The following is a 27,258-nucleotide window of genomic DNA, read 5'->3' as shown; positions in this document are numbered from 1 at the left end:
TCTGCAGAATAGGGCGCTCTCTTATCATCAGCACCCGTTCTGCAGGTCAGAACCTCATCATCATCATCATCACCGGCAGCTACTGTGCAGGATAGGGCTCCCTCCTGCTCCTCATCAGATCATCATCATCATCATCACCACCAGCAGCCACTGTGCAGGATAGGGCTCCCTCCTCCTCATCAGAACATCATCATCATCATCACCAGCAGCCACTGTGCAGGATAGGGCTCCCTCCTCCTCATCAGAATATCATCATCATCATCACCAGCAGCCACTGTGCAGGATAGGGATCCCTCCTCCTCCTCATCAGCACCTCATCATCATCATCACCAGCAGCCACTGTGCAGGATAGGGCTCCCTCCTCCTCCTCATCAGCACCTCATCATCATCATCACCAGCAGCCACTGTGCAGGATAGGGCTCCCTCCTCCTCCTCATCAGCACCTCATCATCACCAGCAGCCACTGTGCAGGATAGTGCTCCCTCTTCCTCATCAGAACATCATCATCATCATCATCACCACCAGCAGCCACTGTGCAGGATAGGGCTTCCTACTCCTCATCAGATCATCATCATCATCATCACCAGCAGCCACTGTGCAGGATAGGGCCCTCTCCTCCTCCTCATCAGATCATCATCATCATCATCATCACCAGAAGCCACTGTGCAGGATAGAGCTCCCTCCTCCTCCTCATCAGCACCTGTTCTGCAGGTCAAAGCTCCTCCTTCTCATCACCAGCACTCACTCTGCAGGATACGGCTCCCTTCTCATTACTGGGCAGCCTATTTTATGTCTTAAAATCCCAACTGTGCCCTTTCTTGCAGACAGCAGATAATGCAGGACAGTGCTGCAATTACAGACATAAAGAAAAATACAGAACTTCCAGGTGGCCTGGACTGGACTATACCTGTTATCAAGGAACATAAATAAATCCTTCTAAAACGTCTTATTGTCGGTTTTCAAAGTATTTCTGTTATTATTACTGAGCATGTCAGTTTTATACATCCATCACACAAAAACCCACTAAACACCACTCGTGTATTCCAGTACACCACTCTGTAAACAACCAAACAACCAAATCATGTACTGGTATAAAACTATAAAGCACCTTATTACCGACCCAACAAACTTTTGTTAGACCCTCTATACACGAGCAGGCATAGAACAGACCATCTTGTTTTTTATAAGGGGTCTTAATTACTTTAATTTTCAACTCCTAAAATTTTTTCTTTTTTCAAAATATTATAAAAACAGTCCCGATCCAAATTCATAGAAAAAATTTCAATTATTGAATCCAAGGCTAATGATAGTATAAAGATACTCATCCATAATGCATCGATCCCTAAGCAGGTTGTTAATACAAACAAAAAAACACTTTGAAATGTCTGTATGCCAATGCCAGAAGCCTAAGAAGTAAGATGGGAGAGTTAGAGTGTATAGCAGTAAATGATGAGATTGACATTGTGCTGGCTCAATAGAAAACATCCGAGTTTCCCTCATCCAGACAGCTAACTTTCCTTCCCAATCAGTCTTCGGACAAAGATCTCTTAAGTTTGAAATTATTTATTGTACAGATAATTTTCCATTACTTACAATTGTTGCTTCCAAATGTATAGCCCCAGGCAAAGACCTTTGTAGCTGGAGATAGGCAAGAGAAAGGAGAACGGAGTTTCTTGGGATGCAGGGTGAGAAGACAACAGGGTTCTGAAGCTGATTTAATCTTTAGAATTAAAGCGATAAGAAGGAATGTAAAAAAGCTGATCGTATCACAGAGGTTGCATGCACTTCTACCTTTGAGGCAGCATGGCTGAGACTGGCTAACAGTCTTGGAGAATGATTACAAGAAACATCCCCACAAGCTGGGGCTAGAGGGCGAGATCCAATGGTAGCGAGCCTAGGATCCATGTGACACAGAGGGGAACATGAAGGGCAGTCCCTTGAGCCAATAAGGCACTTAAGAAGACTCAAGTTAGATTGAGAGGGCATACATACCCTTCCCAAGTGAGAGAAAGCAAAGGATGAAGGGAACTTCTCTTAAGGGCAAGCTCCCTTAAAGGCAAGGCTCACAGGTTTTTATAGTGGGTTACAAGAAAGGTGTTTCAACACTAAGCACAGTAGAGGTATGCATGTTTGTGGTATTGATTTGGAAATACTCTCGGACTCCCTCTCCTAGGCACCGTACAAATTTTGGATCTTGCAACAATGATTCATTTAGCCTCCAGAACCTTACACCTGGCTGAATTGTGGTCAACCTCATGTCCATCCAGACCGGGGCATGATCAATCCATGTGATAAGATCAATGTCTACCTTTGTGACTCTATTTTGAACTATGGGGCCTACCAGAAAAATGTCAATCTGGGAATAAGATTGGTATGCCGGTGAGAAATAGGAGTAACTATGGGAATGGGGATACCTCTGCCTCCAGATATCTTGCAAACCCCACCTCGTCACAAGAGATTTGAGAGACCTACGAGCATGTCGAGAAACATTAGAAACCTGTGATGAGTTATCCAATTTAGGGTTGTAAGTGACATTAAAATCACCCCCAAGAATAAGTAGTCCCTCCAAGAGTTTCACTAGCAAGGCGTCCAAAGCATCAAAGAAGGGGCCCTGACCTACATTGGGAGCATATACAATCAATAAAGTGAGAATTTCCGTCCCCAGACATAACTTTAGAAGGGCATACCTTCCCCGAGGGTCTGTGACAACGGCTAGCACCTCATGTAGCAAGTCCCGACTAATCAATATTCTCACTCCCGTGAATTTAGCTACTTTAGTGCTTGCTGCCAGAAATCTGTGTGGAAATTGCCGAAATGACAATAATTGTTCATGCCTTTTACGTAGGTGAGTTTCTTGTATCAATGCAATGGACGCCCTCCTAGTTAGTAAATCCTGCTCCAAGAGAAAACACTTTCGATGGTGATTGAGCCCTTTCACATTTATAGAAACAATGCGCTCATCCACCGCCATAATGAAAAATCGAATAAATGCCCTTGAAAGCAATGATATCAACTCTTATTGCCCCCAACCCTTCTCCCCTGTAGATAGTCTAAGAGCAATTCCCTCCGGAGAAACCTCCCCACCCCCTTCCCCCCTTCCCCTCTAGACCTCCTAACCACCTGGATGGTAATTTCCTCTCCTACTTCCCAGGGATAGCCTCCTACCCGTTCCCCCCCCCCTCCTCCCCCCGAAACATTCAAGCAATGTACTAGCTGCTGATCATTCTATATATAGAAAAACTCTAAATACCATTTATAAGAACTAAAATAGTTAACCAGCCCCCTTGGGACTCTTTAAATAACCAGAATGGATTTCCCAGGCAAGATGTGCTTAGTCTGGAAAGCCTATAAGTAAACCTCTGTACGAGGTAACAGAAAGTAGTAAAGGCAAAAGGATAAGAGTTCAGTCTTCATCCCTGGTCCGAAAGGGCCGCTCTTGAATCCTCCGAATTTCTCTGTAGCCTCCATCCTCCTTTGCCAACCCGATGCCAGCGTGGTTGATCATCTATTTTCTGCAGTTTGGGAAGGAGCGATGCTGAGCTTGAGACCTGCCTTGTCCAGGGCCACTGCTGCTTCAGATAAGGTTTTTACCCGGTGGGTCGAGCCGTTCACCATAAATTGGAGACCAAAAGGAAATGTCCATCGATAACGTATGTTTTCAGCCCTCAGAAGGGCCGTCGCCTCTCGCAGATCGTACCGCCATCTCAACGTCGCCGCCGCCAGGTCCTGATAAATACTTATAGCGTGGCCCTCCCATGACCAGTTGTTTTTCTTTTGAGCTGCTACTAATATCTGAGTTTTTTTGCACAAAGCTGTGAAAGCATATGATAATGTCTCTCGGTCTAGTCTCGGACCTCTGGCCCAGGGTCCTGTGGGCTCGCTCTATTTTGATGATGCACAAAGTATCGGCCGCCTCACCAGCTGTAGATCGCCCCTCCTGAAGAATGAAGTTGCATATTTTCTCTGCCACCTCTTGGGCATTCGCAAAGTCTGCTGAGTCAGGGACCCCTCGGATTCTGATATTGCTCCTGCGGGAGCGATTTTCCAAGTCTTCCAGTTTCTCTTGGAGAGTGGCCACCTCATTGGCCATCGAACTCTGTTGTGCCTGCAATTTATAAGGCTGCAGCATGGCTATCTGCCCTTACATCCATGTCATCCACGCGGTGGCCCAGCGACACCAGGTCTTCCCTTAAATCAGTAATGGAGGTGAAAAGTTCTGTTTTGTGCTTCTTGAGATCAGCCCGGATGTCTTGAAACCAGTCCCGAATTTCATCCTGAAGCAGCGGGGTTGCTGCTGCATTTTCAGTCCCACTGACCTGGAACTCCCCGGCGCCCTCCTGAAAATTTAGCTCGGTGGCTCCCACTGCGGCCTGCTCGGGCCTATCAGCTGTTTCTTCTGCCAGCTCCAGGGCGATTTTAGAGAATGAGAACTGCTTTAAGTCAGCAGTTTTGTGCTTTGTCGTCATCGTGGTCAGTCAGGCTACCCAGGATTGCACCAGGAGAATGTTTTTTCGGGGCTCAGGCTGATCGCTAAATTCTTTTCTTTGTTCCGGGAGGGAGAGCTCCGCGATCATGCGGCCATCCCCGTCAACGACAGAAGAGCACCCCCCCCCCCCCCCCCGAAAAAGTGGTCTTTTATGAATGCTAGGATTGTACCTGCTATGCAGCCTCATCCTACCCTGCTGCCTCCTGCTATGAGACCTCCTCACCCGCAGAGGTCTCTGCTCTCTGCCACTCAGGGACCACCCTGACTCAGCCTGTGGTGCAGCCTTTTCTTCACTAGGAGTACTTGTAAGGCTTGGATTCCAGAATTTGCCAGGCTCCTCTTTCTGCCTGCACCAGACCCAACCCCAGCTCTATATAGACTTGCCTTGCCAGAACTTCCTTGCTGGTTCATTGAGTTACTCTTGGCTCTTTGTCCTGGCCTCTGTTCCTTGCTCTGCTGTGTGACCTACAGGCCTTCTTGCTTTGCCTTGTGGCATAAGAGCCTTCTTGCTCTCAGCCTTGCCTTGTGGCCTAAGGGCCTTCATGCTCCTTGCTTTGCCTAGCTCTGTGACCTCTCTTGTCCAGGCCTTGTCTTCTTTGTGTCTTGTCCTGTCCTGTCCTGCCCTGGCTTCATCCAGCCTTTGTATTCAGTCCTTACCTACCGCCCTGTATGCCTCAGTCTCCAGTCCGTCCTTACCTGTTCCAGCTAAGTCCTACTGGCCCCAGAACCCAAGGACCCAACCTGTGGAGAAGGGGGCTGGCTAGGCAGAAGACCAACCCAGCCTTCACCATCGTGCTCAGCGGGTGTATCCAAATCCTTCTGGTCCCCAGAACCCAAGGGCTCAACTTGCGGCAGGAGGGGGCTAGCTAGGCAGAAGACCAACCCAGCCTTCACCATCGTGCTCAGCGGGTGTATCCAAATCCTTCTGGCCCCCAGAACCCAAGGGCTCAACTTGTGGTGGGAGGAGGCTAGCTAGGCAGAAGACCAACCCAGCCTTCACCATCGTGCTCAGCGGGTGTATCCAAATCCTTCTGGCCCCCAGAACCCAAGGGCTCAACTTGTGGTGGGAGGAGGCTAGCTAGGCAGAAGACAGATCCAGCTCCTGCCGTGTGGTCCTGCCCTGTTCCCGAGGGGGTATCTCTGAACTCCACCAGCTCTGACACTGAGCCAGCAACCAGCAGTACAATAGCACTCGGTGTTCCACAGAGGTTCACCATCAGAGGACTGGTCGGCCAGCGTGGGGGAGGTTCTTACTGACTGGTCCTAGCCACATCCTGCTGCACTGATCCTGTGCGCAGGAGGTTTCCTTAAGGAGGTTCCACTGCCGCTGCCTTTAAACATCACAAAGAGAGATAGTGATAGGGGCAGAACAGAAAAAGAGTTTGTGATAAAAGCAGAGGGAGAAATAGAAAGAAAGAGATGGAGATAAGGGAGGCTTTTATTTCAAAACAGGAACATCACTCAGAATGCAAGTGACTTTGGGGAAAGAGTTTCAGTTCTGCTCAGATCCTCGCTAGCATATGACCAAATATCATGTGATCTCCCAAAATCAGCACAGGATGTAAGGAGGAAGTCACAGCAGGGGCAGGAGAAACAGGTCCCAACACAGACAGAAATATGGACAGAGGCACCAAGGCAGGTGTGGAGCCCGACAGATACACAGAGAGAGACATCAAGAGACGTGAGCGGTAAAGAACAGATACACAGAGAGAGACATCAAGAGACGTGAGAGGTAAAGACAGATACACAGAGAGAGACATCAAGAGACGGACGTGAGAGGTAAAGAACAGATACACAGAGAGACACATCAAGAGACGGACGTGAGAGGTAAAGAACAGATACACAGACAGAGACATCAAGAGACGGACGTGAGAGGTAAAGAACAGATACACAGACAGAGAGATCAAGAGACGTGAGAGGTAAAGAACAGATACACAGACAGAGACATCAAGAGACGTGAGAGGTAAAGAACAGATAGACAGAGAGTGGGAAGCAGAGACAGGCAAAAGGACGCACAGAGATAAAGACCGAGCAACAGACTCACAAAAGGGAAGGCTAGAGGGAAGGTACAGATGAGGGAACACAGTGCTACACTTACACGCTTACATATGTACTGATTTATAGACACACACATGCATACATTCATTTACATACACTGCGACCCAGAGACCCACACCCACCTCTGGACACACTGACTGGGATACACGTACGGAGAGATGCCGCAGACTGAACGGAGTATGCCCAGACCGCAGAGTGGAGAACGAAGGCCTCTCCTGGGGAGGGAGGCTGCCGGCAGCCCCAGCAGCAACTCGCCTCTTGCCGGACGGAAGGCTGCCTGCGCGGCCATCCTGCTGGTGGAGGTCCTGGAGCGTCTCGCCTTCTTTGGGATCGTCTCCAACCTTGTGCTCTACCTCAACAGCAGCGTCTTCAACTGGGGGGGCCCGCAGGCCTCACAAGCGTCCCTGCTGTTCCTCGGGGCCTCCTACCTCCTCTCGCCCCTGGGGGGATGGCTGGCAGACGCCTACCTGGGCCGCTACTGGACCATCCTGGCCAGCTTCCTGCTCTACACCGCCGCCTCCGGCCTGCTGCCAGCCACCGCCTCCGAGGACCTGCGGCCCCTTCTGTGCGGCGCGATGCCGGAGTTCCCCCTGGTGAGGAACTCCTGCCTGACGGCCGGGGGTTGCGAGCAGCCGCCGGCGCCATACTGCGCTCCCGTAATGTACAGCTGCCTGGTGTTCCTGGCGCTCGGGATCAGCTCCGTCAGAACCAACGTAACCTCGTTCGGGGCAGATCAGGTAAGGCTCCCAAGGCAGAACCGCTTTTCCCCAGAGAGCAGCGGCGTTGTTGGCTGCTCCCAGGCCTTTAGCTGGCCCCTTAAAAGAATTGGCCAAAGGTGAGGATGTGCAGGAGCTTTGGGGAGCCGTACAGGGCCGGATTTAGGCTCAGGCAACACGGGCGCGCGCCTTGGGTGCCGAATTCTGGTGGCGCCCAAAATCTGGGACTCCCTGTGCCGCAGTCTGGTTTCTGGGAGCAAAACTGCCCACCCCAGGGCCTCTGCCTGCGGGCAGCAGAATCTTAAATCCGGCCCTGGAACCTACGCAGGAAAAAAAAATCTTGTGCTGGTTCCAGAAAAGGATTCACAACCTGCAAAAACACCTTGGCAAGAAAATCCCTCTTCTTCATGTTTTTTTTAATTAATTTCTATGGCAAGGTTGGTGTTTAAGGGTTTTTTTAAAGCTCCTTCCCAAATTATGATTCTACATTTAATAGGGTGGTGCTGATTTACCTATGCAGGCCTCCCGCTGAAAGCCCGAACGCAGCCTGCTGGGACAGTGGATGTGCGGGCTGGGGGAGAAGGGATTCCTGTAAACGCGGGGAAGAGGTCGGAATGAAAGGCGCAGCCTTTGTCTTCCACTAAGAGCAAAAACATAAGAAATAAAATGTTAGCATACTGAGAAAGGAGACTCAGGAATAAGACCCAAAGCAGCCAAAACGGAGGCAGGAAACGGCAAAGTGAATATGCTTTTAGCGTTTGTTATCAGCAAAGTATTTCCCGAGAGTTCGGTCTGGAGCTGGCCTTAGCTGCGCAGTGGCAGTGCGGAAGGACCCTGGTCCGACCCCTGGGTTGGGTCTTCTGCACGCGAGGTCAGCAGGGCTTGGGGATGTAGCAGGGGCTACCTGGAGGCGGGAGGAGCCACGATGCCCGGCTCCCTCCCGACCTCAGCACCGGTTCCGCAATGACCAGACTAGGAGCAATGGGAGGGGCTATTAAAACGGGGGCGAAATCCCTGGGGTGGTTGTGAATGGAGGTTACAGGACCCGAGTCCCAGCACTGGTTCTGACTGAGCTGGAAGAAAAAGGAGAACGGGGAACTGCTGGACCAAATTAATACATTTTCTCTGGGCAGCAGTCGATATGAACATTTTGAATGGTTAAGGTATGAGACTGGGGATTAATGCCCTTGTCCTCCAGCTGATGGTGTTGCTTGGAATCACAACGTCTGTTCTGTGTGGATAATAATTAGTGTCACAGGCCTGGGCTGTGTCTGTGAATCCAGAGGTCATGCAGAGAGGAAGGGATAGGACAGCCTTGCGCACTGTACGACTTCAGAGCTTTCCTTTGTAAGTTTTGTCCGAGGCGACAAAAAGAGGGAGGCAGCTTATCTCAGGTCAGCTGACTCAGTTTGGTTTTGCCCTGCAGGCCGAAGGTCAGACCCAGGAAGGAGAAGTCAGTGCCTGACTGAGAAAGAGAGTCAAAATGGGGACAGAGAGAGTCAAAACAAGAAGCAGAAAGAGAGAGGGAGGGTGAAAAGAGAGAGGAAAAACTGTGATGAAGAAAGCCAGAAACAGAGAGATGATGAGGACTGAGAGAGAGAGAGAGACTGTGAGATAAGGACTGAGAGAGAGAGAGAGAGAGAGACTGTGGATACAAAGAGAGACAATGTGGGGCCAGCCTGAAGGGAAGAAAGATCGGGACAGGACAGAGAAAAAGCTAAAGAATATAACAAGGAGAGGGTAAAGAACTAGAGAGACACTCAGAGATGGAAAAATAATGTCAGGGTCTCCTTGATTTTCTAACTTCATGTTTGCTCCTGGCTAGGTGACCGATCTCGGCCAGGAAGCCACCCGCCGGTTCTTTAACTGGTTTTACTGGTGCATAAATATCGGGGCCATCATCTCGCTGCTGGTGGTGGCTTTTATTCAGCAGAACGTGGACTTCCTCATCGGCTATTCCATTCCTTCCATCTGCGTGGTGTTGGCCCTATTTGTCTTCTTGCTGGCCACACCGTCCTTCATCACCAAACCTGCCCATGGTAGTCAGATCTCAGCCATGGTAAAAAGCATCGGTCACACCTGCTGCCGGACCAGGAGGAGCAAAGCCAGCCAGGACACAGACTACAGGTGGGCGGCCATTTTCTGCTATCTGATTGGCTCAGCACAGTCATGTGATGAGTCAATAACACTAAAGCTCTCGTGCATTTTTAACCAACATGATGGCAGCTGCACTTTGCATCCCAAGAAGCAATATCCCGCAGAGCCTCTGATGTCGTAGCTACCATGAAATTAAGTATCAGCTTCTTATAATATCAGAGATAGGAAGAGTGAAACCTCACCTTGCAAACAGTGAATGGAGAGGGAGGCGCCACACACACACTGTCTTCACTCAATCCATTCTCTCCACATCTTCCCCTCCATTCCTGCTCCTTCATGCTGGTATCTCTGTGCCCCTCCCAGTGCCTCTTTACCCGAGTTGTGTATACTTAGGGGTAGATTTTATAAATCTACGCGCACGAGTACTTTTGTTCGCGCACCAGGCACAGCACACTGAACCGACAATTTCAATGTGTTATCCACTATGACACCTAGATCTCTTTCCTGGGTGGTAGCTCCTAAGATAGAACCTAACATTCTGTAACTATAGCATGGGTTATTTTTCCCTATATGCATCACTTTGCACTTGTTCATGTTAAGTTTCATCGGCCATTTGGAAGCCCAATCTTCCAGTTTCGCAAGCTCCTGCAATTTTTCACAATCCGCTTGAGATTTAACTACTCTGCATAATTTTGCATCATCCGCAAATTTGATCACCTCACTCGTCATACCCCTTAACAGATCATGTATAAATATATTAAAAAGCACCAATGCAAGTACAGATCCCTGAGGCACTCCACTGTTTACCTTCTTCCACTGTGAAAACAGAACATTTAATCCTACTCTCTGTTTCCTGTCTTTTAAGCATTTTACAATCCACAAAAGGACATCGCCTCCTATCCCATGAATTTTTAGCTTTCTTAGAAGCCTCTCATGCAGGACGTTGTTGAATGCCTTCTGAAAATCCAAATACATCATATCTACCGGTTCACCTTTGTCCACATGTTTATTTACCCCTTCAAAAAAATGTAGGAGTTTTGTGAGGCAAGACTTCTCTTGGGTAAATCCATACTAGCTGTGTCCCATTGATTTTATTCTTTATAACCATTTCCATGGTTTTCCCGGCACTGAAGTCAGGCTCACTGATCTATAGTTTCCCAGATCACCCCTAGAGCCTTTTTTAAATATCAGCATTACATTTACCATCTTCCAGCCTTCAGGTACAATGGATGATTTTAATGATAGGTTACAAATTAATTTAATAGATCTGAAATTTCATTTTTTAGTTCTTTCAGAACTCTTTAGTGTATACCATCCGGTCCAGGTGATTTACTATTCTTCGGTTTGTCAATCTAGCCTACCACATCTTCCAGGATCATCTTGATTTGGTTCAATTCATCTGAAACATTACCCATGAAAACCTTCTCCGGAACGGGTATCTCTCCAATATTCTCTTCAGTAAACACTGAAGCAAAGAAATCATTTAATCTTTCTGTGATGGCCTGATCTTCCTTAAATGCTCCTTTATCCCCTCGATCATCTAATGATTCAACTGATTCCCTTGCAGGCTTTCTGCTTTGGATATATTTAAAAAAGTGCTTCTAGGATGGTATTTTTTAAGAATGCCCATGCACACTTTTTACCTTTGTAGTTTTTATGGTTTTTGTTTTTACTATTTTTCTCATTTTCTCAAAGTTTCCCTTTTGAAAGTTTAGTACTAGAGTCATGGATTTTCTTACTGTCCCACTTTCATTATTAATTCAAATTTGATCATATTATGATCACTATTGCCAAGTGGCCCCACCACAGTTACCTCTTTTACCAAATCCTGCACTTCACCGAGAACTAGATCTAAAATTGCTCCCTCTCTCCAGGTATGATTCACTGTCTATTAATCATCTCAGAAAGAGGCCTGTGTAACTAGCTCTTAGATAATGACCTGATATTATTACCAATTGAGGCATAAACCCCACCACAATAAAAAGGGGCTTGTAGGCAGAATGTTTACTGCTATAAGCTCACTTGTGTCTGGGCTCTTTACTGTGGGGGCGAAGGATCTCTTGTGCTGTGCAGTTATTGACAATTTATAGTCACCTCACCTCACAGGGCAGACAGAATCCTGCCACAGATGCAGAACAGCAATAAGAAGTCTCCCAGTGATGAGAAAGAGGTGGCTTCTAACATTGAAGGGTTGAAGAAGATTCTGCCCGTGATGGTGACTCTCATTCCTTATTGGATGGTGTATTTCCAGGTCTGTATGCCCCCCACGGAAATAAAGTCAGCAGTCAAAACCGCAGTAGGACCCTTCTCTCACTGCAGTCAAAATACACTTGATGTATCACCAATATCATCTATAAATATCAGCATCAGACACCCATATTATCACTGCATATACACAATAGTATCAACCACAGAAGCCTAGAAATATTGCCTCTGTACAACAATATCAGTGCCAACAAAACCACTAATACAACTCTCTTCAAAGTCAACAAGCAGACTCTTACATGGACCAGTTTCATCTTGTACCCTGAAGATTAGCATATGATAGCCATTAGCCAATGACAATATCAAACTCTGCATAACATCCTCAGAACAGCCCAACAATCATACCTCAGGCACCTTCCACAATATTAGATACTTACAGTGTTATCCTGCACACTCAGTACGGCAATACAATCTGAGCAAGCTGCCAATATATGCCAAATGATATTCCCAGCAACTCCCAGTCCTACACCCAACAACATTACCTTACATCCACTACCAAGGATATATCATTACCATTATTATGCCAACAAACTCACTTCATGGAGCCAAGAACGTCTGGCCCTATAGCCCCCACAGTAACAATAGCAGGATCATATGCCCACCAAGCCTGCCAGAACCACTGCTATCATTATTACTCAGCTCATAACATTGGCATCAGACAGGTTATACAGCCTACAATATATCCAAGAAGGCCTGCGCTATACAGCCAGTAACAGCACTATACAAACAACATGATCTCCCACTACCAAGATTATTAGCACCATAGTTGAGTTTTCTTGTCTCAGCGATTCTCTTTGAAATAGGTTTGTTTCATTTTCTTTCAGATGCAGAGCACGTACTACTTACAAGGTCTGCACCTGTACATCCCCGACATCTTCAGTGGCCAGCCGTCAAACCACAGCTCCAGCTATGCGGCGGCAGCTGGCAACTATACGGTAACATCAGTCCTAGCATCCTGCTCGTTCAGCCACGCGCTTTTGGTAGAAGTAACAGACTTGTACTGTTTGACCTGCTCCCTGCTCTGAACACCCACTCACTGAGGACATGACCCCTAACACGCACAGCCTATCACATCTGGAGATGGTAATGATGTCACTAGTGATGTCATCATGAATCGAGGTACCTAAAAGGGGAAAGAGTAACTAACCTACTTTGGAAACAGGCTTCAATGACGCTTGTCCATCCACTGTGTGTCTCATGTTATGAAAACATTCAAGGGAAGGGCCGCTCATGACCGACTATAGCTACATCACCTCCGACCTGAAGTGATGCCTTCGGTTTCATTACCAAGCCCTTAGGGACTTGCATTTTCAGTTTTCATTTTATTTTTCCTCAAAATTTATCAGCGTTTATTATAACAAATGAAAACCAGGAGAAAAATCAGTAGGGAAATAACTCATTCATTATAATAAAAAAAACTATTCATTATAATATACACTGATAAATTCCCAGGAAAAATAAAATAAAAACTGAAAATTAAGGTCCCTACATACAACTCATCCAGTCCTGTGGCTCCCCCTGCTATGCCAGCAGGGAGAGAGAGAGAGAGAACACACCTAGCCATAAAGCCCTTACACTAGATAGGTATTTATATCTCTATGGGAGGCCCACCTAGTAACTCGAGGTGAGGTTTAGGTATTAGTGTTGGGGGTTAGGGGCAACTTTGACATTCAAAGTGAGACGTACGAACAGAACAGTGCTCTCTTGTGAAGATTTGATTACTTTCGGAGTGAGGAAACTCACACAAAGATGAGATTTGTACAATGTTCTCTCAACCTAGCTTGATGGACTCTCTACCTGGGTAAGATGCCAATGCACCTCAATCCTAGCCTCTAGCACCCTCTGCTATTTTAGTACTCTCTCTTTTTTTGCATGACAAACTCCAAAGTCATATTTCATAAGGAGCGGAACAAAGCCATGTTGAAGACCAGTCGTTGAGTATCGATAGATTGCCAAGGCAGCGGAATGCAGGGCTTCCCGTAACAATGCATTCCAGTCACAGATGGGCCCAGTTAAGAGAGCTCCAGGAGAATCTGTGAAGACTGGTCTTGAGAAAGATTTGCAATAAGGAGCATGCATTCCTCAGAGACCCATCATTCTTTCCAAAGGCACAATATATCATTCTGGTACCCACCCCACAGCTCTGCCAATGCACCTCTGACCTCTGCTATTTCAGTACCAAATCCCAGTACGCAATTTTGATAGTAATTTTATAAATGCTAGAATCCAGCTGTTTCCTAAAAGTAACAGCAGGCTATCTCATTGCGATTCCTTTTTCCGTGGAGGTCTAATTCTCCCCACAGCACTCTGCGAAAAGAATCTCAAATAAAGGGAACTGATCCGAGCAGCCCCTCCCCGAGCCTTCTGCTCGTCCTCTCCCATCAGTGACTGCTGAGAACGGAAACACAGAACTGCTCACAATTAACGCTCAGAGCAATCCTATCTCATTTTCTGTCAATCTTCTCCCTTCTCTCCTCTTTTTTTCTCATATTACTTTCTGCTTTTTCTGATCTCTTTTTCTCCTGAGCCTTGGGAGTTGGTGTGTGCCGTTCCCCAGGGCTGGGTCATGTCTCCCTCTCTGTTTAATGTCTAAATGTCACCCCTTTGTAATGTGATAAGGGCAGCAGGATTCAGTCTCCATTCTCTTTGCAGTCGCTGTGCAGATTTTTCTGCCGGTGGGCATGGGGTAGATGGAAGGACTGGGAAAACTGCAGCACAGATTACAGGTGGTGGCAAATTAGTTGAAAATGAATAGGCTGAAATGGAATGTAAGCAAAATGCGGGTTAGTAGGGAAGGCTCCCATCCAGATTTTCGAATTGAATTGCATGGCCTGGTGCACTAGCAGACCCAGTTTTAGGAACGAGCAGCCTAGGCATCTATTTCCGTCACCAGGTTTTCATAAGCACCGGAGCATTGCAGATACCCTAACCGCTGTCTGGGCCTGCTCCTGTCAACCCACTGAAGCAACTACTTGAAAAATTATTCATTCTGGGGCCTGAGAACACTTGTGTGAAACGAGGCCCGGCGGCTCCACACCGCTCACATGGGTTTCCATGGTAACAGGACACTCGTGCAGGAGGAGGGGGCAGGCTACCGCCGGGCCTGTCAGCACTGGAGGGCTCCTAGGCCCCATGCTGAATTTCAGCCAAATAGCTGCTGTGGCAGGTCAGCACCCCCTCTCTTGCCTGTGGGTGCCGCCTTATGAAATCCAGCCCTGTGAGCCAGGGAATATAGCTCGACCTCTGGTTGTCATTTGATAAGCAAATTTCTCCTTGGGTGATGACAACTCATGCCTGGCGGCCCTATTTGTCTGTATATATATATATATATTAAGTTCACTTAATATATATATATAATATATAATATATATATATATATATATATTATATATTATATATATTATATATATATATATATAGTGAGTTTGCCCCAATCATCTAAGAACATAAGAAGATGCCATACTGGGTCAGACCAAGGGTCCATCAAGCCCAGCATCCTGTTTCCAACAGTGGCCAATCCAGGCCATAAGAACCTGGCAAGTACCCAAAAACTAAGTCTATTCCATGTAACCATTGCTAATGGCAGTGGCTATTCTCTAAGTGAACTTAATAGCAGGTAATGGACTTCTCCTCCAAGAACTTATCCAATCCTTTTTTAAACACAGCTACACTAACTGCACTAACCACATCCTCTGGCAACAAATTCCAGAGTTTAATTGTGCGTTGAGTAAAAAAGAACTTTCTCCAATTAGTTTTAAATGTGCCCCATGCTAACTTCATGGAGTGCCCCCTAGTCCTTCTATTATCCGAAAGAGTAAATAACCGATTCACATCTACCCGTTCTAGACCTCTCATGATTTTAAACACCTCTATCATATCCCCCCTCAGCCGTCTCTTCTCCAAGCTGAAAAGTCCTAACCTCTTTAGTCTTTCCTCATAGGGGAGTTGTTCCATTCCCCTTATCATTTTGGTAGCCCTTCTCTGTACCTTCTCCATTGCAATTATATCTTTTTTGAGATTTCTTAGGTATTTGCAATTAATTCAGAACACTGCAGCTAGGGTTTGGGTGGGGAGGGGTGGAGAGACCCTCAGCTAAAGGAACCATGGACCTCCCCTGCTTAAAACCTTCCATTGGCTTCCAATAGAATCACGTGGCAAACTCAAACGCCCGATGCTGGACTTTAAGATTATACAAGCGATGGGCTCCGATCATCTGATGGATAATTGGAGGCTTATATTCCAACTTGTGAGTTGAGATCCTCTCAGGACAGCCTCCTGAAGGCTTCAATGATAAAGAAAGTCCATCTGCAGAAGCTGGGAAGAGCATTTTCGGGCGGTAGCTCCATCCCTCTGGAATAGCTTCCCCAGAGAGATAAGATGTCAGCCACAGTAATTGTGCTACCATAAGTTAGTGAAAGCCTGATTGTTTGGCCAGACATTGGCTGTTGAGTAAATCGCTAGCTGGAGACCAGGCAGAAAGATGAAAGGTAATATGAGGGATCTCGGAGCTGGCGGGCTGGGTCGCACAATCGTGGTGTTTGAATTTTTGAGATCTGCTACTATTAGTGAAGGAGGATTTTAGTTATTTATTTAGAAAATGTAGACGTCGCTTATCATCATTTCTAAGCGGTTTACATAAAACGTACATAATTAATCATAAAAGTTTGACATTGGCCCCAAATTGTAATTTGACTATGGTTGTATTGTGTTGTATGTATCATGCATGGAAGTTTTAGGAGACTAAATTGGTAAATATTGTATTTATATATTTAATGTACGACTGGAGATAGAGGTCAGGCTTAGAGTAGATTTATAGTACGGAAGATCTTAGGGAGAGCTACATCGGAGAGAGCTGATAAATTGGGATGTGTTATTACACTGACGGTTATGTGTTTATGCACTTTACATTATGGGTTCATTTAAATTCCTTCGAGCAGTTTGGAGTTGTGGTCTCTTTTTCCTTCTGTCTATATGTCTCAGTCCCCTCACATTCTTTCTCTCTCGCCAGTTCCCAGATGCCTGGCTCCTCATGGCCAATGTGATAGTCCTGCTGGTTCTGGTCCCACTAAAGGATCGCGTCATTGACCCATTCCTGCTGCAGAGAAAGCTGCTGCCGTCGACCCTGAAGAGGATGGCGCTAGGCATGTTCTTTGGCCTCCTGTCTGTGATCGCTGCAGGTAATGATATAAACACGGCCCTGCTTCAATATGGCTGAAGGCATGCACGGCCTTCCGCACACATTTAGGGGAAGTGTTCCCAGGGGAGCGTGTTTTGGAGGCAGGATTGGAAGAGTATTTTCCATAGCAAAGCTACCCACAGGAAAAGTGGGTTCAATGCCCAGGGGTTCTTCGTAACCATGGCCAGCTTCAAAGTGAAAGTAGGTGGGCACTCCCTGCTCACAAACTGGTGTCAAGCCCTCAAGTCAGAAGTACTCCCAGACTCTGTCCCGACGTGGACAGTCTGAAAACTGCCCCCATGTGCAATGGGTTTCCACAGAGCAGCGTCTGCAGCTTTACTGGCTCCAGGCTCAACCTTCCCCACGGAACAGGGTCAGGATCAGGGGCGGAGCTTCCATGGAGAGTTCCTACCACGCCTTCCAGCAAGGGGGTCCCTGGGATCAACCAACTCATCACTGACGCCACCAACGAGAGAGGAATTCCTGAGAACTAACCTATAAAAGAAAAGGAATTAAACTGTCCCTATCTGTAATTATTATTATTATACATAACTGTCCCTATGGGGGGGGGGGGGGGGGGGGGGGGAGGCTGATCCTCCCAGGACATAAAGGGTTAAGGTTTTCAGCCCATGAGCCTGCTGGCCACATGCACCTGTATCTGTTACCTGTAATGCTCTTCTCGTTCTCTGGGTGGGCGGAGGGTGAGGTCGCGCAGCGTACGTGGGCAGTAGCAGGTCAGCTTGTGTCGCTCTCTCTCTCGTAGGCATCCTGGAGAAGGAGAGACTCATCTACGTGCACAGTAACCAGACGGTAATGCAGGTCATCGGCAAGGACGAGTACACGGCGGCTGCTCTGCCCATCTGGTGGCAGATTCCCCAGTACCTTCTCATTGGGGTCAGCGAGATCTTTGCCAGTATTTCAGGTAAAAGAGAGAAAAGGCAGCTCGTACCCCGCTCACTGCTGAGGAATGGGGTGTCCTGCGGCATCTCCCTCAGTTACACGTCGCGGCTCGGGCGACTGTGGAGAGCTTACGGCAACCTCCCAATTACCACAGAGTTTTATGAGCTAGTAATGAAATTATGTACAATACCAACCTTTAGGGAGAGCTAATTAAATTATATAACACTTAGTACAGTGCTGTCCTGCACCAGCCAAGGCGTTTAGGTGCCAGGGGAAAGGTTTGTTTCCTTATAACTTTTTATTGCTTCTTTTTTCATTCTTTTTGCCTCTCTTTCTTCCCTTCCCTCCATTTCCACCAGGCTTCTACCTAGCATGGTGGCCCTAGGCCACAGCAGCCCCACAGGCCTGGGGTGGCCACCTATCCCGAGCCCAGGCTGGCCGTGGCATCTCCATTCGAGGTCAGATTGGCCGCTGCGGCTCCTCTCAGGCCTGAACCCAAGCTGGCGGCAGCAGCAGTGGCTCCTCTCAGGCCTGAACCCAAGCTGGCGGCAGCAGCAGTGGCTCCTCTCAGGCCTGAACCCAAGCTGGCGGCAGCAGCAGTGGCTCCTCTCAGGCCTGAACCCAAGCTGGCGGCAGCAGCAGCTCTTCTCAAGACCACGGTGGCATTAGGCACCACATTTTAAGTGCCCAGACGATCTGAGGCCCAGGATTTTCCACAGCCCTGTGTATTTGATATATATTGAGTTTTCAGTTCAGGACTCCAAGCACTGTTAAGTTTTCTGAGGCCCATATTCAGCTCTGCTCTCTGGCTGAGCTCGTTAGCTGGATAAATCTATGCAAACCTATCCACTGAATATATCCAGCTATCTAAAAGTTAGCCGGCTATCTTTAGGACAGGTCTGCAGCACGACTAGTTAGCCAGATAAGCTATTGGGCAAACTCAGCTCCTCCCACTTACGCCCACCACTTAGCCGGCTATCTATCTACTGGATATGTAGTTAGTCGGGTAAATGGCGGCCGCTCATCCCAAGTAGATATTCGGCCACCACCATTTAGTCAGATAAGTCAAAACATAGCTGGCTAAGTGGAGCTGAATGTAGACTTCTCTGAAATTAACAGAGCATTGTGGGCTGCTAAATTATTACCATTATTTTTTTTTATTAATTTTTACATTAAAGCCAAGAAACGGCTTGACTGGAAATAAGGGAAAATGTGGTCTTCCCTGTCATTTTCCTTGAATCTTGCTACGTCATCTGGATGTGAGGGTTTATGCCACCCTGCCAGCAGCTGCAGAAAGAGAACACAATGTTTCTCGCGGCATCGCCATTGCTATTAATGGTAGTGCGGCAGGGCGGAAAGCCATGGACAGAAATCATGATCCATTCAAACCAACCCCTCATGAAGAAAATGCAGGCCATAAAGAAGAACAATAAAGAAGGATGAAGAAGAGATGATCATGAGTCTTGGATCCTTTAAGAGAAGCAAACAATCTTAGTATAAAAAAACACTCTGCACGAACTGCAGCAAACTGCAGCGCTTGAGCTCCCGGGTGCTTTCTGGACTGGTGTGACAGGATTCAAGACAAGGAAATTAACAGGTAAGACCAAATTCCTCCTTCCTCGTCACCCTGCTTCACCAGTCCCGACCCATGGGAAGTCCCAAAGCATGGGAGAGAGGCAGGGCTACCGTCAGAGCACCCGCATCCGCCCTAGCCTGTCCCGACACATGGGAAGTCCCAAAGCATGGGAACGAGGCAGGGCTACCGTCAGAGCACCCGCATCCTCCCTAGCCTGTCCCGACACATGGGAAGTACCAAAGCATGGGAATGAGGCAGGGCTACCGTCAGAGCACCCGCATCCGCCCTAGCCTGTCCCGACCCATGGGAAGTCCCAAAGCATGGGAGAGAGGCAGGGCTACCGTCAGAGCACCCGCATCCTCCCTAGCCTGTCCCAACACATGGGAAGTACCAAAGCATGGGAATGAGGCAGGGCTACCGTCAGAGCACCCGCATCCGCCCTAGCCTGTCCCGACCCATGGGAAGTCCCAAAGCATGGGAGAGAGGCAGGGCTACCGTCAGAGCACCCGCATCCTCCCTAGCCTGTCCCGACCCATGGGAAGTCCCAAAGCATGGGAGAGAGGCAGGGCTACCGTCAGAGCACCCGCATCCATCCTAGCCTGTCCCAACACATGGGAAGTACCAAAGCATGGGAATGAGGCAGGGCTACCGTCAGAGCACCCGCATCCGCCCTAGCCTGGGCATTCACTCTACAATGCTTGGTGAACAAACGTAAAGACAAGCAGTGGCCGGGTCACAAATATTTTCCGGAGACCCTGCATCTCCACCCAGGAAGAGGTCAGCTCTCGTCGCTTGACCCCATCAGGCACCTTCCTAGCCCTTTTAGCAAGCGAGGCGAGGAAGATTTGGAGGCTGCCTTTCCCTCACACAGGCCCGCACCCAAAACAAAGGGCCTGTCTGACTCTCGAAACGGATTCATCTCCTCCAGAGGAGAACCCAGCAAACGTCCAGAAGAGGAGGCGCCTTGATACTTGCCCAGATATTCCTTTGTAGAAAACGCTGGGAGATGGTGTGGTTAACCTGAGTGAAGGGAGACTGCCCCTCCTGAGAAGGTCTAATAAGGATCCCTGCACGCCAGAGCCTGGAGCTCTGACATCTGCCCAGCGGAAGAAATGGCCTCGAAGAATACTCAGGGGAACTGTCAAAGGAAAATGTAAATATAACACAGCATTAGAGGAGGTCTCAGAAGCCCATGCATACGCATTAAAACCATCGACGCTTAGCAAGTTTAAAGGCTTTAGAAAATGGTTACAATGATTGCCATTCAATTGTCAATAGGTTTCACTCACTCGCATTAAGGCGGGTAAATGGGCTTCTGAAAATTGCTGCGATATATCTTACACTTACATTTTTCTGACTTAGCAGCGGGAAAGGAGATCCTGCCAGAGCCTAAGAAATCTGCGGTCCTCCCAAACGGCTCTTCCTTCCCGGCCTCTGCCAGATTGTGCCTTCAGCTATTGTGCAGCAACGATTTGGAAGAAGGCCCCATTACCCCTGTGCGTTGAGCTTCGCCACCTTACTTTCAGGAGAAAAGCTAAGGCCTGGCTTTTCAGCCAGGTCCTCCCTGCGGACACCCCGTTCCCCTTGACCTAACTCCCTATATTTCTGATTAAGGACTTGAAGGTGATTTAAATCGATTGCAATCTGCCTTGAGGCCAGTCTTGATTAAAAAAACCCTTCAGGACATTTTCTGTGGCCAGACTTCCCTGTGTAAATTTTGCCAGGCAGCGTTTGATATTGGCCCTGCCCCCAGAATGACCTCCCTCTCATCAGCCAGGTGAAATGGGGAAATGTTCAATTCAAGATTTCTGCCTGGGTAACTAAATGTTCCCCGGACAGACCCTTTAAATATTTACCTCCAAATGCATTGTATTTATTTATTTATATTTGAAATGACATCAAACTCAAAGCTAAACTTAAACTAAATTTCAATACTAATCAATTATAGTACAAAGTACACGGAGGCTCAGATCCGAGTATACAGTACACGTGCTTTGTGACATATCAGCGAGTTACAAAGGGAATCAGATAGTGAAGAAGGGAAGGTTTTGGAAACCATGGCACTACCATCTACAGAAATCCCAAGTCAGCCCAGATTATTGTTAGTCTGCTTGAAAAATAAGCATCTTTAGATAATTAGAACAAAAAAGAGTTTTACCTGTTTATTATGTTTCCAAGCCTATATCATGCTTTAAAGCACAGCAACATGCTGGGCTGCTGGGAGATGGAAGATGTCCTATGACAATTAGTGCTGCCAGTAGCGCAGTACCTCTAACACCATGCTGGGCTGCTGGGAGATGCAGAGTGTCCTGAATATGAAAGATATCACCTGTAGCAGCACAGCACCCCTAACACCATGTTGGGAGATGGGAAAGTGTCCTGCTTATGAAAGACAGTGCCATCAACAGCACAAGCACCCTGGTTATACCATGCAGATGTGCTGGGAGATGGGTGGTGTCCTAGTTATGAAGGACATTTCATTTCCCAGCATTCTACACCATGGTAGCGCTGGGGGCATTGGGAGATAGCCTATGTCCTGTTTATGAAAGGCTGCACTTCCATACAGCACACGTTCCCACAGGACTATTAGATAAGGATTAGCTCTTTCTGTTTCCCTTTGTCACTGACTTTCTTTTCTCTCTTCTCAAGGTTTGGAGTTTGCGTACTCTGAGGCTCCCAAGTCTATGCAGGCAGTTATCATGGGACTGTTTTTCTGCATTTCTGGGGTGGGATCTTTGTTGGGATCTGGACTCCTTTCTCTCCTCTCTGTGCCAGCTAATGGATGGATGCACTGCCCTGAGGACTACGGTAAGAAAACAACAAGTACATATTAGCCTTACTGTTAATGGTATGCACTCTCCTCTAATATGCATGAGACCTGCGGGCCATTCCTGGTCAGGTCCCTGCGGCTGCTGCTTAAGAATCAGACTCTGGGAGATGGGCTCAGCCGAGCACTAGCTTACAGTGACACCTAGTGGCCAGCTCTGGCAGAAGCTGCACCATGTTCTCTGGCTTACAGTGACACCTAGTGGCCAGCTCTGGCAGAAGCTGCACCTGTTCTCTGGCTTACAGTGACACCTAGTGGCCAGCTCTGGCAGAAGCTGCACCGTGTTCTCTGGCTTACAGTGACACCTAGTGGCCAGCTCTGGCAGAAGCTGCACCGTGTTCTCTGGCTTACAGTTACACCTAGTGGCCAGCTCTGGCAGAAGCTGCACCGTGTTTTCTGGCTTACAGTGACACCTAGTGGCCAGCTCTGGCAGAAGCTGCACCGTGTTCTCTGGCTTACAGTGACACCTAGTGGCCAGCTCTGGCAGAAGCTGCACCGTGTTCTCTGGCTTACAGTGACACCTAGTGGCCAGCTCTGGCAGAAGCTGCACCGTGTTCTCTGGCTTACAGTGACACCTAGTGGCCAGCTCTGGCAGAAGCTGCACCGTGTTCTCTGGCTTACAGTGACACCTAGTGGCCAGCTCTGGCAGAAGCTGCACCGTGTTCTCTGGCTTACAGTGACACCTAGTGGCCAGCTCTGGCAGAAGCTGCACCGTGTTCTCTGGCTTACAGTTACACCTAGTGGCCAGCTCTGGCAGAAGCTGCACCGTGTTTTCTGGCTTACAGTGACACCTAGTGGCCAGCTCTGGCAGAAGCTGCACCGTGTTCTCTGGCTTACAGTGACACCTAGTGGCCAGCTCTGGCAGAAGCTGCACCGTGTTCTCTGGCTTACAGTGACACCTAGTGGCCAGCTCTGGCAGAAGCTGCACCGTGTTCTCTGGCTTACAGTGACACCTAGTGGCCAGCTCTGGCAGAAGCTGCACCGTGTTCTCTGGCTTACAGTGACACCTAGTGGCCAGCTCTGGCAGAAGCTGCACCTGTTCTCTGGCTTACAGTGACACCTAGTGGCCAGCTCTGGCAGAAGCTGCACCGTGTTCTCTGGCTTACAGTGACACCTAGTGGCCAGCTCTGGCAGAAGCTGCACCGTGTTCTCTGGCTTACAGTGACACCTAGTGGCCAGCTCTGGCAGAAGCTGCACCGTGTTCTCTGGCTTACAGTGACACCTAGTGGCCAGCTCTGGCAGAAGCTGCACCGTGTTCTCTGGCTTACAGTTACACCTAGTGGCCAGCTCTGGCAGAAGCTGCACCGTGTTCTCTGGCTTACAGTGACACCTAGTGGCCAGCTCTGGCAGAAGCTGCACCGTGTTCTCTGGCTTACAGTGACACCTAGTGGCCAGCTCTGGCAGAAGCTGCACCATATTCTCTACACGTAAGGCTGTCCCTGCCGTGCCGACTGCCGCTGGAGACCGCGATGTGGCTTCCAACAGGTGACACTCGCACTCCGCGGCTGGGATCTGCATTGGAAGTGCTGTGGAAGAGAAGCTTAACCAGTGCAAAGAAAGGGAATGTGCCCACGTGCCAGGGTGACAGGCGTAGGAGACCGGTGCGCAGCACTGAATGCACAGCATTGGTCACAGCAGGGGAGGAAGGGTCAGCAGTTCAGCTCTAGGTTGGCAAGAGCCCTCCTGACCAAGTGCAATAAATGGAAATGTTTTCTTCCCCTCCCCTGGAATCAGCAGGGGATGATCTCATATTTATTTATCTTTTTTTTTTTTTAGGAAATATTAATAATTGCCACATGGACCGTTATTTTTTCCTGCTTGGTGGCATTCAGGCTGCGGCTCTCATCCTCTTCGCTTGGATTTCATTCCGGTATGAGAAGCAGCAGCAGAGAGAGGAGTGCCACCTGTGCATCAACCGGCAAAACAACAGTGCGGACGGGCCCGGCTCGTGACAGAGATCACCTGCTCTCCAGGCTTCCTGCTGCCCTGCTCTCTCCCCAGCCTCAGTCTGCGTACGCGATGGAGACACAGCCCCCACTTCTCATTCCCCACTGCTCCAACATCTGCCGCCCATCACAGACTCCTCCACACTGCCGGGCCTCCTTCCTCAGAAACTCCGATTGCAGCGCGGTAGAAATAAACCCTCCGCCCTTGTGTGACAGCGCCACAGCTCACAATCAGGCCGATACAGAAAGAAACGCGGGAGAGCGGGCCAGCGCCCAGTGTCCTGTGCGCGCGATACAGTAAATAAAATTATGCTAATTAGGGCCCATGGTAAAAGGAGGCGCTAGGGACACTAGTGCGTCCCTAGTGCCTCCTGTCTTTGGACAGGAGCGGCGGCTGTCAGCGGGTTTGACAGCCGACGCTCAATTTTGCCAGCGTCGGTTCTCGAGCCCTCTGACAGCCACGGGCTCGGAAACCAGACGTCCGGTTTTCAACCCGTGAGTCGTGGGCTGATTTTAAATTTATTTATTTATTTTTTTTTTACTTTTGGAACCTCCGACTTAATATCGCCATGATATTAAGTCGGAGGGTGCACAGAAAAGCAGTTTTTACTGCTTTTCTGTGCACTTTCCCGGTGCCGAGAGAAATTAGCGCCTACCTTTGGGTAGGCGCTAATTTCTGAAAGTAAAATGTGCGACTTTACTTTCTGAATTGCGCAGGAATAACTAATAGGACCAGCAACATGCATTTGCATGTTGCGGGCGCTATTAGTTTCGGGAGGGTTAGACGTGCGTTTTCGACGCGCTATTACCCCTTACTGGGTCCCACTTCGTTTCGGGCTGGAGGATCGGCGGTGCCAACCACACACGCTCCTTTGACAGCGGCCATGCTGTGTGGTGTCCGATGTGAATAAGTCAGCGCTATTACCCCTTACTGAATAAGGGGTAAAGCCAGCGCGTCGAAAATGCGCGTCCAACCGCGGGTTAACAGTGCGCTCCGCCGGCCTGTAAGTGAAAACACAGGAGAGGTCAGAAAATGAATTTCCCCAAGGCATAGGAAGTCCAGAGCTCTCATGAACCCCCAGCGTTCTGCTGCTCTTCAGCGGATCAATATCTTCGCAGGTCACGCTGCAGTTCGATATGTGCAGCACCACCATCTGCTGTTGGGTAATAAAGTTTTGTATAAAATGCGATCTATAATCTGTGCAATAAATCTCTCTGTCACTGACTGCTATTTACTTCCTTCTGTGAGAGGAGTCGGGGTGAGACCCATGCCCAACTGTAGCAAAGCGAGTGATACCATTGTCCTCTTCTAAATTAACCACATCGCCACCATTCTTACACCCCGTACACGTGTACCAGCAACACATCCTCCATGGCTGAGCTGGGCCACTCTGGTAAATATCATCCAAGTGTCAAGTGACTCGAATGGTCCGGGAGTGGGATACTCCAGAAGCAGGCCTGCATGTGGGTAGGGCTATGGACAAGCTCTACCCGTTGCCGGAGGAAACCCTGGAGCTGTTGAAAGTCCCGAAGGTGGATGCTTCGGTGTCCGCGGTCACCAAGAGAACCACTATTCCAGTGGCTGCGGCAGCAGGCCCTCAAGGATCTCTAGGACAGAAAGCTTGAGGTTCACTTTAAACGCATTTTTCAGGTCTCGGCTCTAGGAATCTGAGCTGCTATCAGCAGCAGCCTCGTGCTTAAGGTGGGCCTGAGATGGGTGCAGCAACTCCTGAGCACCAGGGACCTTCCTTCTCAGGAAGTGATTAGAGGTGGCGGTGGCCTATGGGGAGGACTCCTTAAATGACCTCCTTTGGAACTCCTCCAGAACTATGATGTCGGCTATTTCCGCCAGGAGGCTTTTATGGTTGCGCAATTGGTCGGCGGATGTTTCCTCCCAGGTGCAGCTTAGTGCGCTTCCCTTTCAAAGAAAGCTCCTCTTTGGTGAGGACTTGGAACAACTTAATCGAGTCTCTGAGTGACAATAAGGTGCACAAGTTGCCAGAAGATAAGCCGAAAGGACCTAGAGGGTTTCTCCCGACCTGCTCTCGTTTTCGGAGTCAGCGGCGTGTTCGCCAAAATAGAGTATCTGGGGCGGGCCAGCGGCAAACCTCGGAGAGGTCTCAGTCCTTTCGTGGACGGTAAGCAGGCCGCAATGGATCCGGCCAGGGATCCCTCGCGGCTAAGTCCTCTCAATGAGACAAGGCTGGAAGGCAAGGTTGGACGAGGCAAGGCTGGACGAGGCAAGGTACAGGAATGCAGGAACATAAGGCAACACACACTGCAAAGCAGAAGGTTCATTGCTGAGGTATCGATGGAGCACTGGGATGGGCTTTAAATAGGACTCGGCTGATGCCATCAAAAGGCCCTCTGGCGGGCTTTCCCACTGCATGGCTTACGAGGCTCAGTGCGCAGTCAGCAAACGTGTCCAGAGGCAGTGCCGGCAGCAGGGAGGATTAGTGAGTGCTGGCGTCCCTACTGCAGCGAGGAAGGACCCTGGGATGAGCGAAACGGCTCACGGGACTGTCCTGTGATCAACAAATCATTACACGTAAATTATGCTGAGGCCGCAGAGCCTTCATTGCTCTTCTTAGGAGCAGACATTTGTTTCCTGGACCCCAGACCTCTCTCCTCCTTCTCTCCTGCCTCCCCTTCAGATCTCTCCTCTTTCCTTTTTATCATCCCACCTCTATCCCCTTCCCCTTTTCTCACCTCTCTCCCCATCTCTCTCCTCAGCACCCCATATCCTTCCTCATCTCCATTCCCCTGTGCTCACTTTTCTGACCACCAAACTAAGCTCCAATATTCACCTGGAAAAATGCCGAGTACATTTTTTCCCACTGATTTTCCTCCTGCTTTTATTCATGTGAAAATAAACCTTGATAATTCCTAGGAAAAATAAAACAAATAAAATCCAAAAATGAAGGTCCCTACACATGGTGGATCCTGAATGCTTAGTCAATGCCCAGCAATTTCCCTGAATCACCTGAAGCTGTTCTTGGTTCTGAAAAACCTATTTTCCATCGTGCGGCAGGAGGATTCTTAGATTGCAAACGGTTTATTAAATACAATAAATAACAACATTAATAATTATTTAGGTCACAAGCCCACTAATCATCTCTGAAACCTCTATCTAAGGTTCTGAGTTCTCCGTCTCTTCATGCAAAAAAAAAAGGAGGCAGAAAGAATAAAACCAATGGAGGAAAACAGAGCA

The 27,258-nt window shown here is 48.5% G+C and overlaps 1 protein-coding gene across 1 annotated transcript; it reads left to right on the top strand.

Annotated features, from left to right (window-relative positions):
- Nucleotides 1-6,060: 6,060 nt before the first annotated feature.
- On the top strand, nucleotides 6,061-24,395 carry SLC15A3 (solute carrier family 15 member 3). The gene is made up of 8 exons (XM_029574694.1): nucleotides 6,061-7,281; nucleotides 9,086-9,387; nucleotides 11,464-11,608; nucleotides 12,447-12,557; nucleotides 16,631-16,799; nucleotides 17,562-17,720; nucleotides 21,924-22,082; nucleotides 23,878-24,395. Exons 1-8 carry the CDS (start codon nucleotides 6,703-6,705, stop codon nucleotides 24,051-24,053), a joined length of 1,800 nt encoding a protein of 599 aa, XP_029430554.1. The 5' UTR covers nucleotides 6,061-6,702; the 3' UTR covers nucleotides 24,054-24,395.
- Nucleotides 24,396-27,258: the final 2,863 nt, after the last annotated feature.

The sequence above is a fragment of the Rhinatrema bivittatum genome, chromosome 13, assembly GCF_901001135.1.
Source record: "Rhinatrema bivittatum chromosome 13, aRhiBiv1.1, whole genome shotgun sequence".
Lineage (NCBI taxonomy): Eukaryota > Metazoa > Chordata > Amphibia > Gymnophiona > Rhinatrematidae > Rhinatrema > Rhinatrema bivittatum.
This window is presented reverse-complemented; position numbering and strand designations above follow the sequence as displayed.

What these genes read in the sequence shown, in the direction of transcription:
- SLC15A3 (XM_029574694.1), top strand. Translation starts at nt 6,703, where the DNA reads ATGCCGCAGACTGAACGGAGTATGCCCAGACCGCAGAGTGGAGAACGA. An exon ending in AGCCAGGACACAGACTACAG is followed by an intron (nt 9,388 to 11,463) that starts GTGGGCGGCCAT and finishes CTCACCTCACAG; the next exon opens with GGCAGACAGAATCCTGCCAC. An exon ending in CCTGTCTGTGATCGCTGCAG is followed by an intron (nt 16,800 to 17,561) that starts GTAATGATATAA and finishes TCTCTCTCGTAG; the next exon opens with GCATCCTGGAGAAGGAGAGA.